Source organism: Notechis scutatus, chromosome 5, assembly GCF_049901735.1.
Source record: "Notechis scutatus isolate UNSWTSFEM ecotype Mainland chromosome 5, rNotScu1.2, whole genome shotgun sequence".
Lineage (NCBI taxonomy): Eukaryota > Metazoa > Chordata > Lepidosauria > Squamata > Elapidae > Notechis > Notechis scutatus.
The window spans coordinates 71,670,967-71,686,609 of NC_142013.1; the positions used below are offsets into that span (position 1 = coordinate 71,670,967).

General features: G+C 35.0%; 1 protein-coding gene across 1 annotated transcript; it reads left to right on the forward strand.

Annotated features, from left to right (window-relative positions):
- The first annotated feature begins 3 nt into the window (after nt 1-3).
- FANCB (FA complementation group B) lies at nt 4-13,573 on the forward strand. The gene is made up of 9 exons (XM_026666938.2): nt 4-269; nt 3,053-4,073; nt 5,021-5,173; nt 6,340-6,432; nt 6,758-6,886; nt 7,422-7,579; nt 8,106-8,539; nt 9,601-9,835; nt 10,497-13,573. The coding sequence occupies exons 2-9, from the start codon at nt 3,156-3,158 to the stop codon at nt 10,882-10,884; spliced, it is 2,508 nt and encodes an 835-aa protein (XP_026522723.2). The 5' UTR covers nt 4-269; nt 3,053-3,155; the 3' UTR covers nt 10,885-13,573.
- The last annotated feature ends 2,070 nt before the right edge of the window (nt 13,574-15,643 follow it).

The following is a 15,643-nucleotide window of genomic DNA, read 5'->3' on the forward strand; positions in this document are numbered from 1 at the left end:
TCCGCATCCTTTGAAAGCGCGTCCAGCCCTTTGCCTGCGCAATTCCGCCGCCCGCTAATTGGTTGCGTTGGCGTCTCCTCAGGGAATTGGCGCCTGGGCGCTCTGCAATTTGCGAAACAGGAGCCAGCCAAGAATCAGGCCTATCAACCCGCCCCTTGCGTGGCGGGCTCTTTGATGTATGGCAGTGGGAGTTCGTGGTTTCCGAGAAGGTCGGCTCCGTTGCCCAATGAAAGGGATGAACGCACGCTGGTGTCAAAAGTAAACGCGTGGTATGTTTTAATAAATATTTGTACCGTCATGCCCTGCTCCATTCTGCTGCACGTCCACGCCTTCGGTTGGGAAGATGGGAATCCAGATCCTAAGCACAGGAGGTGGGTGGGTAAAACCATTTTGTAGCCTGGATTATCAAGAGGTGGGTGTCCCTAGTAGCACCCGCCAGCTTGTCGGGGAATCTAGGATTTAAGCATCACAATGTTGTAATATGAACTCCCTTCAGCAGGATCTCAGCCCACAAAGGAAAAGGCAAGTTGAAGCATAGACTTGTTAATTAAAATTGAGTTTATGATTCCCATTGATACTCGATCCAATCAGAATAGAGCTGGAAGGGACCTTGGAGGTCTTCTAGTCCAAACCCCTACTCAAGCAGGAGACCCTGTATCATTTCAGACAGGTCTATTCTTAAAAACCTCCAGTGATGAACACTTACAACTTCTGAAAGCAAGCTGTTCTATAGGTTAATTGTCTTTACTGTTAGGAAGTTTCTTCTTCATTTCAGTTGTTCTCTCCTTGATTAGTTTCCATCCATTATTCCTTGTCTTGCCTTCTGGTGCTTTGAAAAATAAGTTCTTTGTGGCAGCCCCTCAACTACTGGAATGCTACCTAATATCATGTCATCCCCACTTCTTTCCACTAAGACTAGCCATACCCAACTCCTGCAACCATTCTTCATATGTTTTGGATTCCAGGCCTTTAATCATTTTCTGCCCCGTCCCACCACCAGCCAGCACTTTTCCTGCCCCGGGCCATCCCTACAGCCTGCGGCCATTGAGGAAGAGCCCAGGCCAGGAAAGGCAATCTGGAAGGTGCGGGAGTGCCACGCAAAAATGCAAGTAGCGTGGTGCGCTGCACCTTTGGGCCATCTCCATTGCCGCTTCAGTCCGCCTGTACTGCCAGCCCCCTCTTGCTGCAACAGCACCATTACCTCGTCCTGGCTGGCGAGGGCTGCGCTGCTTTTTGCAGGTTTGCACTTGGCTGAAGGGTGGGGGCCAGCGGGTGGGTGGGCCATGTGGGTGGCACAGCCTTGTGTTCTCGCGCATCCTGGATTAATTACTTTCGGGGGGGTTCTTTGAGGGCGATATTTCTCTGTGGCCCACCAAAATTTTCTCACAAGACCACCAGTGGGCTGCGGCCCACCAGTTGGCGACCACTGTTCTATGGCATGATATTGAGACGAGGAAATTCTAGGTTGTATGTCCTAACCTTGCCAACTTCCAGGTAGGTGGACTAATTCAAAAAATTCTTTAAAATGATCAACCAGCCTGTGGAATTGTGAGAGTTGAAGTCCCAACACCTAGAAATTTCTATAATTCAGATATAGAAATTAAGATCTAAATAATGCTAACATCTTTAATTTTGCTTAATTTTAATAGAAAATTGACATGTTAAAAAGCTAATATTGGCAAGATGGATAGCAGCTGCTGCACTTTTACACTTTTTTAGCTATATTAACAATGGATTTTGAGCAGATTAAGCTTGCATTTCAACAACGTGTTATGAACATGGAAGAACAGTGCAATGTATTTTGGAGGAGCCAATCTTAAGTACACTCAGAGACTTCAAAATATAGAATCTATAATATCAGACCTTTTAAAATGGGTTATCTCTAGTTTTGCAAGTAAATTTCAGACAATTTCATATGCAATGTCATCCTGTCTGCATGATGAGGATATTATTGATTGAATAGGTTAATATTTTATACTATACCTCCTACAGTGATATTCATGAACACTTCAGAATTTGAGATTTAATTTTTTACTCTTAGTTTTCATTTATTAGTATTTATCCAAAAAGGTTTAACGTCTTCAAATATTACAGACATTTGTTCTGTCACTTTTTGAACTTGACCATAGCTTGCTTAACTATCCATCTTAGTTCAAATTGCTTATACTGTTTTATCATATGTTTTATTGAGATTTTGGGATTTTACTATAATATTTATTCAGACACTCTTTTCCATAAAAAGGCTCCCATTTTAGCCATAAAGTAGACATGTGTTATTAACTTAGGGGAACAAAGACTTAACTCCATATAAACATTTGTTTATATCGATGTAAATACTTTATTTGTTCTGCTCTACCTCAGCCAATTTTTTCTGTATGTGGAATTGTTTCTTATTTTAGAAGAATATTATAATAACTCCCACTCAAATACAGCTGCGAAGGATTTTACTATGAAACATTTTAATGATTTTGTTGTGGAAAAAAATATACCTTAATAATTTCACCCTTTCTTACTGTAATACAGGAGTCAAAGATAATAGAATAGTTGGAAGGGACCTTAGAGGTCTTCTAGTCCAACCCCCTGTTCAGGCAGGAGATCCTATATCATTTCAGACAAATGGTTGTCCAATCTCTTCTTAAAAACTTAGTGTTGGAGCATTACAACTTCTGGAGGCAAGTTGTTCCACTGATTAATTGTCCTAACTGTCAGGAAATTTCTTAGTTCTAGATTGCTTCTCTCCTTGATTAATTTCCATCCATTGCTTCTTGTCCTGCCCTCAGATGCTTTGGAAAATAGCTTGATTCCCTTTTCTTTGTGGCAACCAGTACCTAGTTTTAAAAATTTATTGTTTTGTTTTGGACGTTATAGGATTGGGCTGGGGTTTTTCCCCCCAAAATTTGGTATGTTACTTTTTAAAAAGAATATATTTATAATATTTTGGCTTCTTTTCAAGTACTGATTGTTATTTATTGAAGGTAAAATAATTGTTTTTTATTGAAGATAAAATAATCAAAATCTTTTGCAGTATTAATAAAGCTCTTTACATTTTCAGATTTATAAAATGTTCTTTGGATCAAAAATTATAGAAGAATCCTTGCAGTGGAATTCAGAGAAACACCAATCTTAATATAATGGAATCTTGTTAAGAAAAGAAAATGTCAATGGATCAGCAAGAAAAACTGTTGTCTTATAATGGGATACTGCTTCTTTTCCAACTATCAAGAGGGAACAATTCACAGAGTGATGATATCACAATTACTACATTGCATGTGAAAAGAATGACATTTGACAATGGCACTAAATTGTTTAATGAGGTGTCTACTGGATCACTTTGCATATATGGTGAAGATATTGAAATTATTCACTGCAGTAATGCATCTGACTTCAGAACTGGAATTCTTCACCCTTACATTCTTTTGAAAAAGAAGAAAAAGAAAAAAATTAAATATGTACTATTGTTATTTCATACCCATAATAAATTTGAACTGGTTTTGCAGTTTAAATTAGACTATGCAATCAAAGAACCTGTAAAATTATTGGCTGGTCCAACAATAATATGGTATTATGAAGGACATCTGTTACATATTTCTCCCCAAACTGGCACTGTTTTATGTGCCCCTATTCAGTTTTCTTCTATCCAATGGGCTGGTCAAGTTGAGGGTGAGGGTATAGTTGTTTTAGGAACCAAAGCTGCTGGTTTTCCAGGAGACAATAAACAAAATAATGCTAGGTCAGACTTGGCCATCTGGGGATATGAGTGTTTTGCATATGGAGTTGACAAACAAAAAGTACTATCGAATGCTAGTTTCTTGCCTCACGCTTATGGCAGTGTGGTGCGTTGTGTATATGTTTGCAAAATTGAAGTAAAAAGCAAATTTAAGACATCACTGATTGCAGTTACTTGCAAAGGCCAATTGATTTTCTTTCAAGATGGTTGGCCTAAACACCTTCTGCAGCTTCCATATGAAAATCCTTTTTCAGTACAAATAGCTGCAGTGGATGGAGATCGCCAATTGGTGATCGTAACGTTTGCTTCCGGAGATGTATGTGCTATATGGAAACATAACTTGCAGGTATTGAACTGATATTCTAAAACAATTTTTATTAGAATTGTGGATATTCTGTCATTATTTTTGTAAAATATTACATGTCTAGTTGTTCTGGTCCAGATTCATGAAAGAAATGTGGATGCGTGTACTGTTATTTTGCTTAAATGTTGAACATTCACTCAAACAAAATCTGTTCCCTGCAGTTATGATATAGGTCAGCTATTGTTTACATAGGAACTTAATGTGCATTATGGAGTTCTGACATATGAAGGTTTTCTTGGTCCTTGTAGACACCAAGCTTCTTTTCTAAAATGAGTGGTACAGTATTGACATTGTAATTTAATTGATTCACTCATTTTTAATTTCATATCTGCTTTGTGTCTTACTTAAATCCTTGCTCTTTATATCAAACCTGGCTGGACATAGTTATTTATTGGTGATGGGTTCTGTACAAGCTCATAGATAAAAATAATTTGTTTTAGAGCTGCAAACTCTCATTAAGTTATACACACACAACACACACATATATGCAGGGGATAAGCCCAGGTTATTCCGGACTTAAATGAAATTCTAACCAATTTATTATTTATTTTGATTAGATCTAAAATATAAGCTATGGGAAGGATCATAGTTTTTAAAAGAACAATTATAAATTAAATACAATATTCACAGTTAGTGCATGGTAGATTATAAAATGCTTGTATTCAATCTTAGATTTACAGATCATGTTCTGTGTAAATTGACATTATGACAGCAATTATGAGTAAAATTATTCTTGTGCAATGTGAACTTATAGTTGCTGTATCTTAAGCTGCCTTTTCAGTAAGTATAACTAACATCTTTTAATAAATGTAAATAATGCCTGTCACTGCAAAAATTCCAGATAAAATGCTTTCTTACATATTTTAATCATGCGCTGTATGTATATAACTAATTTTAAAAAATCGTTACAATTCTGATTTATGTTCTAGGTAGCTTCTTGCTGGAAGAATGTGAACTCTGTTCTGGTAGATGATTTTGCTGGTATTGGAACTGAACAAATCTTAGTTTTTCTAAAGAGTGACTCTATTTCAGAAACATTAAAAGCATTTCAAATAACAGATTTTGGAAATATTAATTATGAGGTAAGATATGCTACAAATAATCGGGAAAGGTTTATTTTAAACAGAATTATGCAGATTATCGCTTTAATATTTCATGTTTTTATTTAACTTAAATTTAATTTAAAATTTAATATTAATTTAATATTTAAGTTCATATTTCAGTACAGATTGCAGCATTGCATACAGGATTTCAATGAACAATTTTATTCAAATTACTGATTTTGGTCATGTCAGTATCTTAGAAATCAAAACTTTGACCCACTTAATTAGTTGACCCACTTAATTAGGCTTAACATGGTTTATTATTCAGTACAAAGTACTTCTAAGCATTGGGCTTGTAGATTTTGGTCACCATCTCCAGTAGAACTACAAGTAGTTCAAAGCTTCCATTTATGTTTTATTTCAGGTTCTCATATTATTTCAGTAGGAGCATAGTAAAATAAACCACATATAAACTACAGTAGAATGGATCATACATATTAAGTTAAAACAATTAAAATACATTATGGCACCTTATGGTACAGGATATAAACATAGCCTGTGTTTAATCTTAATTATGACTTATTGGATAGCATAAAGTCAATTCTGCAAATTATGCATGAGACTATCATGATTTATCTTATTCTAAAAATTAGTGTTTGAATGACATACTAAGCTTTGTTGCTTGTCTCTTAAAGACAAGGTTGGATTTATTTGATGTAGATATATAGATGGTAACATATAAGTTCCAAGATACATTGTGTTTAGTTTTGTGTAATTTAACATTCTGATCAAACTTGGCCACTCTGTGCCTCATTTTCAAGCTTTAAAATTACTATACGGTCTTAGTGGTGTGATTGGCATCTTTGTAATGTTTTTTTTTAAAATTGTGATTCTCTCCCGCCCCCCCAAATCTAAACTATGTTACATCAAAAATCAGACAACAACTATATGCAGCATATTTTAAACAGTTAGGAAATATATATAAGCTATATCTGGTGTGGGAGTGGGTGGGTCTCCTCTGTAATATACAGGGGTGCACACAAACAGATCCATTCTCTTCTCTGCCTGATCAGAAAGAGTGTGATTAGTTTCAGTTTTCCTGTGGAAAGATCTTAAATTTATGTTTGGATTCTTGTGTTCTTCATGTCACAGAGTGTTTTGTAAATCTCTGGTGTTTAATTGGTATGTGTATTGGTTTTTCTCAGAGTAACATAAACTATGAAAATGACTTATCTTCTGCTGAAGAGATACAGGAGAATCACCTTCTTACTATCAAAGCACTTGAAGCACGATTACAGGTTGGTGTGTAGCATCTTTTTCTTGGATATATATTTCGTTTTATTTAATGAAACTTGTATTTTGACATGCTTTCAGTCCATCTACTATGTAATTATCATTACAGGCAGAACATTAGCTTCTATTCACAATTATAAGCATGACTAAATATATATTATTTTACTTGAGTTTAGAAATACATTTCTGGAAGTCTAGAAGTCAGATTTCCAACCTAAGTAATTTTTAAACCATATGAGTAAAAATAGATCTTTAGAATCTTTCAGGAAGAAAATATTTACCATGATGCTTACAAGAGTATCATCACAAAGCCTCTGTTCTCTTATATAGGCTGGTTTTGCATCTGTTCGAGCCATTCAACAACATTTACGCCTCAAAGAAAAAGTTCTGATGCAAAGCTGTCATGCATTATTAAATCTTGTACAAGGTTGTAAACAAGGAATTCCTAGGATCAATAAGGTATTTTGTAGCAATGTTAAAAGTGGTTTGTATTTTTTTTCCTGTTATAAAGGTATAGAACTTGCCGTTTCTAGTAACAGAAGCAAAAATAATAATGGGTCCAATTAAACAAGTAATGTAATTATTTATTAGCAGAATGCTGGTTGAAAACTTGTTGCTATAGTGTTTCGAGATCACTGGAATATTATGCCTACCAATAACACATATATTTATAATATTCAGGATAATGGTAACTTTTCAATAATTTATATGGAATCATATCACCTGGGCACTTCTATAGTGTAATTTACTCAATTTGAAATTTAGGGGAAAATCAGAATGGGTATAAATACTTGATAAGGATGATTTAAAATCACATATACCTACCATAAATGTATACCATACTGTGATAATTTTAGTTGCTCCTCAAGTTTATATATAAGTTAACATGCATTTTGAGTTCCACGATTGTCTAATCCATAACAATAACAAATTTTCATTATAGAAAAAGTTATTTGGCTTTATATTTAAAAAAATATTCATCTTTCCATCTAAGGAAAATCTTGTTTCTCTTTGGGATGAAACAGAGGAAGGATTTCATAATGGTGTTTTGACTCCAACAGAGGATGAAGAACAAATTGTAAAGAAGGTTTGGTATCGTGTGGTGGATGACCAGTTAATAGTTGGAGTAGAAGTCATGGAAACATTTGACTTGTGAGCAGTTTAAATTCTATACAATCACCTTGAATCATTGGCAGCATTTATATGGTCAAAGCTTGAATTCCTAAATAAAAAGTGTAGATATATAGATATTTAAAAGTATTTCAAGACAAAATGTTATGAGATATATCTGAGTAAAAATCGAAGATATATTTAATTACATTGTATTTAATATAAAGTTGACACAAAGCAGTTGTGAATTATAAATATCAAATACAGGTAGTCTTCTATTTACTACCACAGTTGAGTCCAAAATTTCTGTTGCTAAGCAAGACAGTTGATGAGTTACATACCAGTTGCCAAGTGTCCAAATTTTGAACATGTAATCTTGGGGATGCTGCAACAATCGTAAATTGTGAAAAACAATCATAAGTCACTTTTTCCAGTGCCACTTGAATTTTGAAAGTCACTAAACAAATGGTTGTAAGTTGAGAACTACCTGTACGCAAGAGCATAGTACACTACAAATGCTTAAGCTATAAATATATTTTTTACATTCGGTTCTTTTGTTTTGAAACAGGCAACTCAGTGATGCCAGTTTATCTCTGATAATTGGCCAGAAGCACCATTTACTTTCTCCATCAAAATGCCACTGTAGAGTAGTTACACTGACAAAAGCTTCAGAGGCTGAACCTCTATCATGTTGGCATTTGGAACCATTGCCTAAAAAAATCAAGTTAAGTTGCCTTAATGAAGAAAGCAAGTGTAATAGAAAAGGCTCAGAAGTGAAGAGGAACAAGGCAAAAGCCATTACAGCAGTCACTCATCTGTTTCCTTTCTTGGCATGGCATGAAATAACATGTGTGGTACTGCTTCATGCGAAGAAGAGCAGTAACAGTGAAAACTGGCAGAAAAGCAAAAGATTGACTTTGCTATGTGGGAATTTTTTACTAAGTCTGGTAGAAATTTCTACTGGAAAGCTTTCAATAAATTTGAAAGAGTATAAATATCCAGGTAGATATATATTTACTATAAGAAATTGCTATGAAATAAAGAATGAAACTTCATATTTTTTCAAAATACAATTTCTTTTAGTGTTTTTATACTGTATACAAAATTGTCTGTATGTTATAATCATGATCAAATTCAATATTTTTGTTTTAAAAGAACCTTTTTTAAAAAATAAATTCTTTAGAATAACATTTTCTATAACATAAATAAGACAACACTTTTTTATTGATCCCTGTCTTAAGACCATATCTCAACCCTTCTTCACTCTCCCTTTATAGATAGTCCTTGACTTGGGACCACAATTGAGCCCAAAATTTCTGTTGCTCAGTGGGACAGTTAAGTGAGTTTTGCCCCATTTTATGGCCTTTCTTGCCACAGAATCATTGTAGTTGTTAAGTTAATAACTTTGTTGTCAAATTAATCTGGCTTCCCCATTGACTTTGCTTGTCAGAAGATGGCAAAACATGACCTTGGGACATGGCAACTGTCATAAATATGATTGAGTTGCCAAGCATCTGAATTTGGTCATAAGTGTGAAAAATACTCATAAGTCACTTTTTTTCAGTTCTGTTGTATGGTCACTAAACAAATTGTTGTAAATTGTTGTAAAAACTGTTGTACCCAGTTTTTATATGCTTCTGGAAGAAAGTTTAGAATTTGCTTGTTTATTGCAAATTAACTTCATAATTTTGAAGCAATACCCTGATGTTCTTTGTTGATTCTAGGAATTATATGAAAGATGTATACAAGCAATATTACAAATGGATCTATCAGAAAATATATTTCATTAAATAATTTCTTCAATTATGACCCCAACATTCTGAGCATCAAAAATATGATACTTTCCTAAACAAACAAACAAAAATGCAAAGAGTGTACTTGTTATTTTATTAGATGCATATGATACTTTCCTAAACAAACAAACAAAAATGCAAAGAGTGTACTTGTTATTTTATTAGATGCTTAATAATAAAAATACATTTAGAAACAAAATTAAGTAAATATCCATTTTAAGTATATCGTACTGCTTAGTTTCATTACATTTGTGTGTGTGTGTGTTGCAGGTTCTACAGAAGATCTTTTGGCAGTCTGTGCAATATCACACAAAGCCTCTTTTCAAATAATCTCTGACTGCACATTGCTTCCAGTAAACAAGCGTCTATTGGAACAAATGGAGTGTGCACCAATTGAGAAATATCCGGGTTATATGGTCTGCTGGAAATCTGGAAATCTGAATGGCACTCTTTTCAAGTGGAATCTAAAAACACCTTTTGAAGGATTTTTAACAGTATTCTGCAGGTAGCAACCATTGAAAGGCTGAGAAAGACTTTTTTAGCTTCTTAGGGAGAATTAACAACTGCTGAATTATTTTGTAGAGGTAGTAATTGTATATATTGCTGACAGAGGATCCCTAAATGACCATTTTTTAAATCATTGTCCCCCTGGTATCTGCTAGATAAGCAAGTGTTTCATTTGTTTGTTAAAGAAATTTAAATAGTTTACATAAGGTGCCATGAAAATTTAACTACTGGCTTAATGCAATATCTAACACAATTAAGAGGAATTTGAAAAAAGTAATTTATTTTTTCTCAGAATTAACATTAATAATAAATCTTTAATTTTTTTATTATGTAATGTTTTGGAAAAGAATCTCTTCACTGTCATAGTGCTGCTAGGTAAATGTCAAATGAATCTTAGAGAACAACCAAAAGCAGTCATGAGAACATGGTACATAATTCTGCCTCTGAATTTTGCAAGTTTTTGAATGTATAGGACAGGTGTTTTCAACATTGTTTTTATGCGTGGCATTTATTTAAAAAAAAACGCAGGCGGATTAAAAAACAATTTAAGGCAAGGGAGAGTCATGTTTCTTTGTCATGAGAATTTTGTTTTGCATGTAAATCTTTCCATTAGTTCACTGAATGCATAGTGACAACTGACTTGTTCATCTATTTCACAGACATCAACTTGCCTTGTTCCAGTGCCTTCATGCCTTCATTGGATTGCTACCACCAACTTGCAAGATAAAATTACTGAAGTTAGGAAATAAGAATCTACTTGCTGAACAGCTTGCACTGATTTTAATAAAAGAAGCAGAGTTTTTCCAACATGTTTTATCATCAGCTCTGAAACAAACTGAAAATAAATTTTCTCTGAAAAATGAAGGAAACAAAGAAAATAATAGTGCCTCTGCTGTTGAACATTTCAAAGAAACATTTATAAAGGAACAAAAGCAAAGTATGCTGAGTATGAATAGAACAGTGAGTGGTTCCTTATTCAGAAAGCATATTGTGAATGTGTTTGATCTGCAGATGAATTCCGATATGATTTCATGGCTGTGCTCTTAATTCTGACTTTATTTTGCAGTATTTTTAATTAGAATTATAATTAGTTTATAATATATTATGTTTAAATCTATATTTAATTGGTCTGCAATTAGTTTTTTTTAAAAAAAAAACAACAACAACCCAACCTGCTAGTGTTTTAGTTCTATTTCTAGGAAATTTCTATTACAAGAAAATTATTTTGCAAAAATTTCAAGGGCTATGGGCAATTATTACTTGGCTAAGCATACATACGTTTACCAATATATATATGCATTTCTCACAATTCTGTATTCCCTTATTGCTTTATTCTAGAACAGCAGTTAGTGTTTACAGGAGAGGAAGAGGATAGAGTGAAATGATTTGATACCAGTTACAGATAAAGGATGGTATAGTGGTTATACCCTGACATTTGCTATAATCAACATTGAGTTTTCTAAGACGTGTTACCTAGGAAAAGTCCTGCAGCGGATAGCTGTATTAGAATGATTGAAGGTACTTTGTTACAATGAGATACGAAAAGCTTCAATTCTTCACTTATTTTTATATAGATAACATTTGTCACAGCAAGAATGATGCATAAGTGTTTTAGATTCAGCATTCAGGATATTTTTTTCTAGTTAATATTCAATATGGAGTTTTTAATCTATGGAAAGCTGTGGGTAGCCACTGACAATTATATTAAGGATACTCTTGAATACAAATCTGAGAACCTGCTGAGTTTTGCATGAGAACCTGCTGCATGAGTAAATTAAATTATTATCTCATGAGTGTGTTCTGTATAGATGTATCTGTTGTATTCACTACAAATATATAACAAATATTTTATCATAATGTTCAGTTTAAGATATTTAATGTCAACATACAACATATATTTAGGTTCATACTGTTCATGCTAACAGCAATCAGCATTCACAATTGATTACATACTAGTTTACCTATAGCTATAATCTTAAAAATCTTTGGCTGTCTCTACAGTTTAGTAATAAAATATACTGTAATATGGAAATTGGCAGTGTGCTTTTTGTAATCCTGTGCATTGAATAATAAGGCGTGTTGTTCTGGCAATTATAGAACTTGATAATTACAATTTTCACTTTTTCTTGATCACTCTTAGATTGCTATTGGCAAAATGCTAGTCAGACCTTGCTTCAGATAATTACAATCCGTTAAAATACATTCAAAACATATTTTGCAAAGCACTACGAAAGAAATAAAATGCAAATGTATGGTCTATAGCTTAAAGTATATTTATCAGACCCTTGATTTTGAAATTCTTTTTCAAAAGAATAAGTGGATTGAAAAAAGCAAGTGATTGCTGTGACGAGGGGAAGCCATCATTTCAAAAGCATTTAGCGGCAGGTTCCAGAATGTCTTTGGGAAAATTAACTGAAAATAATAAATTTCCTAACTGTTCTTATAGTTTCCTTACTTTTTTGCTGTCTTCTGTTTCATGGCCAAAGAATATCTTTCTACCTCTATCAATACTCGAACATTGGCCTCTGATTTTAAAGATCCATTGTCAACTGATAAGCAAATTTCACCTTCAGAAAATAATTTCACATTTTCTTTGATTTCAGCCTGCAAACCTATATTTTTAAATATTTCTTTTAGGATAGTTATACTAAGCATTTTCACTTCAGCAACCATTTGTTATAAATGATTAGAACTAATACAGCCATCCCTATGTAATAGTAATGAATGCATTCTTCAACTATAGATGTTTCTGTAATTAAAGTAGCATCATAAACATACAAGAAAGAGGAGATACATTACTTGGAATACTTTGCAGAAGTTTTCCCTCAAAGTAGAAAAATGCTAAGGATAGTATATACCTAAAATATATGTAGGCCAGTCCAGTGCACATATTCTGGAGAGCGAGATGTTCCCTGATGGAACTTCTCTATCATGGGCTCCAGATTGAGCCTGAAAGCTTGGAAGAATAAAACTTTGGTCCTGGTGACTGACTCAGATTGGATCCTGCAACATTATCCTGACACATCTATATTTATATTCATGACACTGAAAATAATTTAATAAAAACCAGATGTGCACAGGATATAGCTTGCAGGCTCACCTTGGGGTATGAGGAAGAAAATAGAGCATCTGGATAGTATTGCTTAGATGTATTTATAAGGGTGAAAGTATTTGACCTTTGAAATAGTGATTTGTGAGAACTAATTGCATTTACTGTAATTTATCTGGAGACCTCATTATTTTCTAAATAACACATCAATAAATCCAGCAGTCTTGTACTCTGCTTTTCATGGGCTATCTAGCTTACTGTTTCCCACTTTAGTGCACATAAATATTTTTGCAGACTGTTATCTCAATATGTGAGATAAACCCCCAGATTTAGCCATATAATATCCTTATAGTACTTTCCCATTACTCAAGGTAACTTAAAACAATTTAAATATGGCACTTCCATTATTAAGCAATATGGGACAAAGGATAGGATCTTTATTGGATTTTGGAAAATGGAAAAGTTACTAAATATTTGATATAATACTAGTTTATTGTCTCTGGTCTTTGTCAGTAGCAATAAAGCCAATTTTGCTTCTCATTAATCTATGAAGTAAAATTCACCCCAGCACATTAATTATAATAAGCCAGCAACAACTTGTCTACTACGAAGAACATTGTATGTATTTTTGTAAGTTGGGTTCAATTATATTTTTAATTTTTTAAAATAAAAGTTTTATTTTGTTTATCCTGTGTGAGACTGATTCATAACTAAAAGGAAGCATGAAGGGCTGAAACAGTTCTAGACATATGCAGTCATGTGAAAAAGCAGGTATATCCCATGTAAAAAAATTTTTTAATATATGTGGACATCAATATTTTATATTCATTTAAAGTAGTGGTTCCCAACCCCCAGGCCATGACCTGTTTGGAATTGGGCTGCATGAGTGGTGTGCCAGAGCATGCATGTGCAACCAGCTCGACTTGCACGAGCGGCGGGCTAATTCCACCCACCCAACCAAGCTGCCAAGTCCATAAAGGTTGGGGAATGCTGATTTAAACAATATATAAAGATAATAGTGATGTACTTAAACAAAAAAAACCTATGAAAAAATGACTGCAATAGCGTATTCAACATAAATTTGCAGACAGGGCATTTCCTTCTGTGGGAAAGGTAAGTACATCCTTGGCTCTAGTACAGGGGTATCAAACTCAAGGCCCAGGGGCCAGATCCGGTCCACAGGATGTTTAGATCTGGCCCATGGGGTCGCCCAGGAAACAGAAGGATTGGCCCACGGTGCATCTGCCAGTGAAAATGGAGCTTACAAGGGCCACGAGCAGCCCTCCTGACCTCCGTTTTCGCTTGCAGAGGGTTGCAGGAGGCTGTCGCAGCTGAAAACGAAGCCCAAGAGCCTGTTTTCACTGGCAGACTGCAGAGGCCACCACAGGTGCCCCCAACAAGAGTGGTGAGCTGTCCATGCCTACCCTGACCACGCTGACCCCAGCCCCCTGAGGTCAAACAACCCTGATGCAGCCCTCAATGAAATCGAGTTCGACACCCCTGTTCTAGTACCTAGTATTGTCCCATTGGCAGGAACAACCTTAAATAGGCATTTCTTATAATTGTCTACCAGACTCTCACATCAACTGGGGGGGAAAAAATTCTGCTTCTCCATGCAGAATTCTTTCAGCTGTACAATGTCTGAGGGGTTACACAGCCCATTTCAATTTCAATTCACCCCACAGTACCCCATGACTTTGAAAGGAGATTTAGAAATGGGCTTTGAGTCGACCATTCCAGAAGGCTTTGTTTCTTTCTCCCCCTCCCCCAACCAGATAAATTTAATGAAATGTTTAAAGTCCTTGTTGTGATGCAACGTTCACTTTAAGTTGAGTTTTAATCTTCTTGAGAATAAGTCAGTTTATCCTTAAGCACCCACGAGTACAATGAAGAATTCATAGTGGGTTCTATGATGGTGAGCTGACCAGGTTCTGTAGCAAAGCACCTCCCAAACCATAACCTTTCCACCATCATGTTTTGCTATCCGATTTTTCCTATTGAAATGCTGTCTTTGGTTTTGCCAAATACATCTTCTGATACTATGGCTAAAATAACTATCCTGCCCCATCTATCTAGAACAGGGGTTCCCAACCTGGGGTGCTTTCACCCCCTGGGGGTGCGAGACGATATTCCAGGGGGTGGGAGAAAAGTCCAGGTAAATAATAGGATATTGGCTATATGTTGGCATTTTTATTTATTATGCAATGGATTAACTTTGTTTTCATTTTAGAGTTAAGTATCGTTATTTAGTGGCCATCACATACATAGCTGAAAAGATTCAATCCTACCATATATTTAACACGTTCAGTAGTTCCTAAAGACTAAATTTCAGGGGGTGCGAGGTTCGAGTGAAATTTCTTTAGGGGTGCGGGGCGAAAAAAAGGTTGGGAACCACTGATCTAGAACATAGTTCCAGAAGTCCTAGTCTTTGCTTATAAACAAACTCTATTCTTACTTGATGTGCCTATGTTCTGTTCAGCATTGGCTGCCTCCTGGCCCACTTCCCATGTAGATTTAATTTGTGCAGCTCTTTTTAATGGTATACTCATGTACTTTTGATGACAAAAATGACAAAGCAAGAGCTACCCTTAGGTCACATAATGAAATTCTAGAGATGTTAGAGTCGTTTCTTTCTGCACCTTGTATTCTGTTCTCAGGCTGAACTTGGTAGGACGGCCTGGCCTGGACAACTTGGTAATTTGTAATCTCCACATGGAGATGATCTTGCGAACAGTGACACGACTGATATTCAATTGT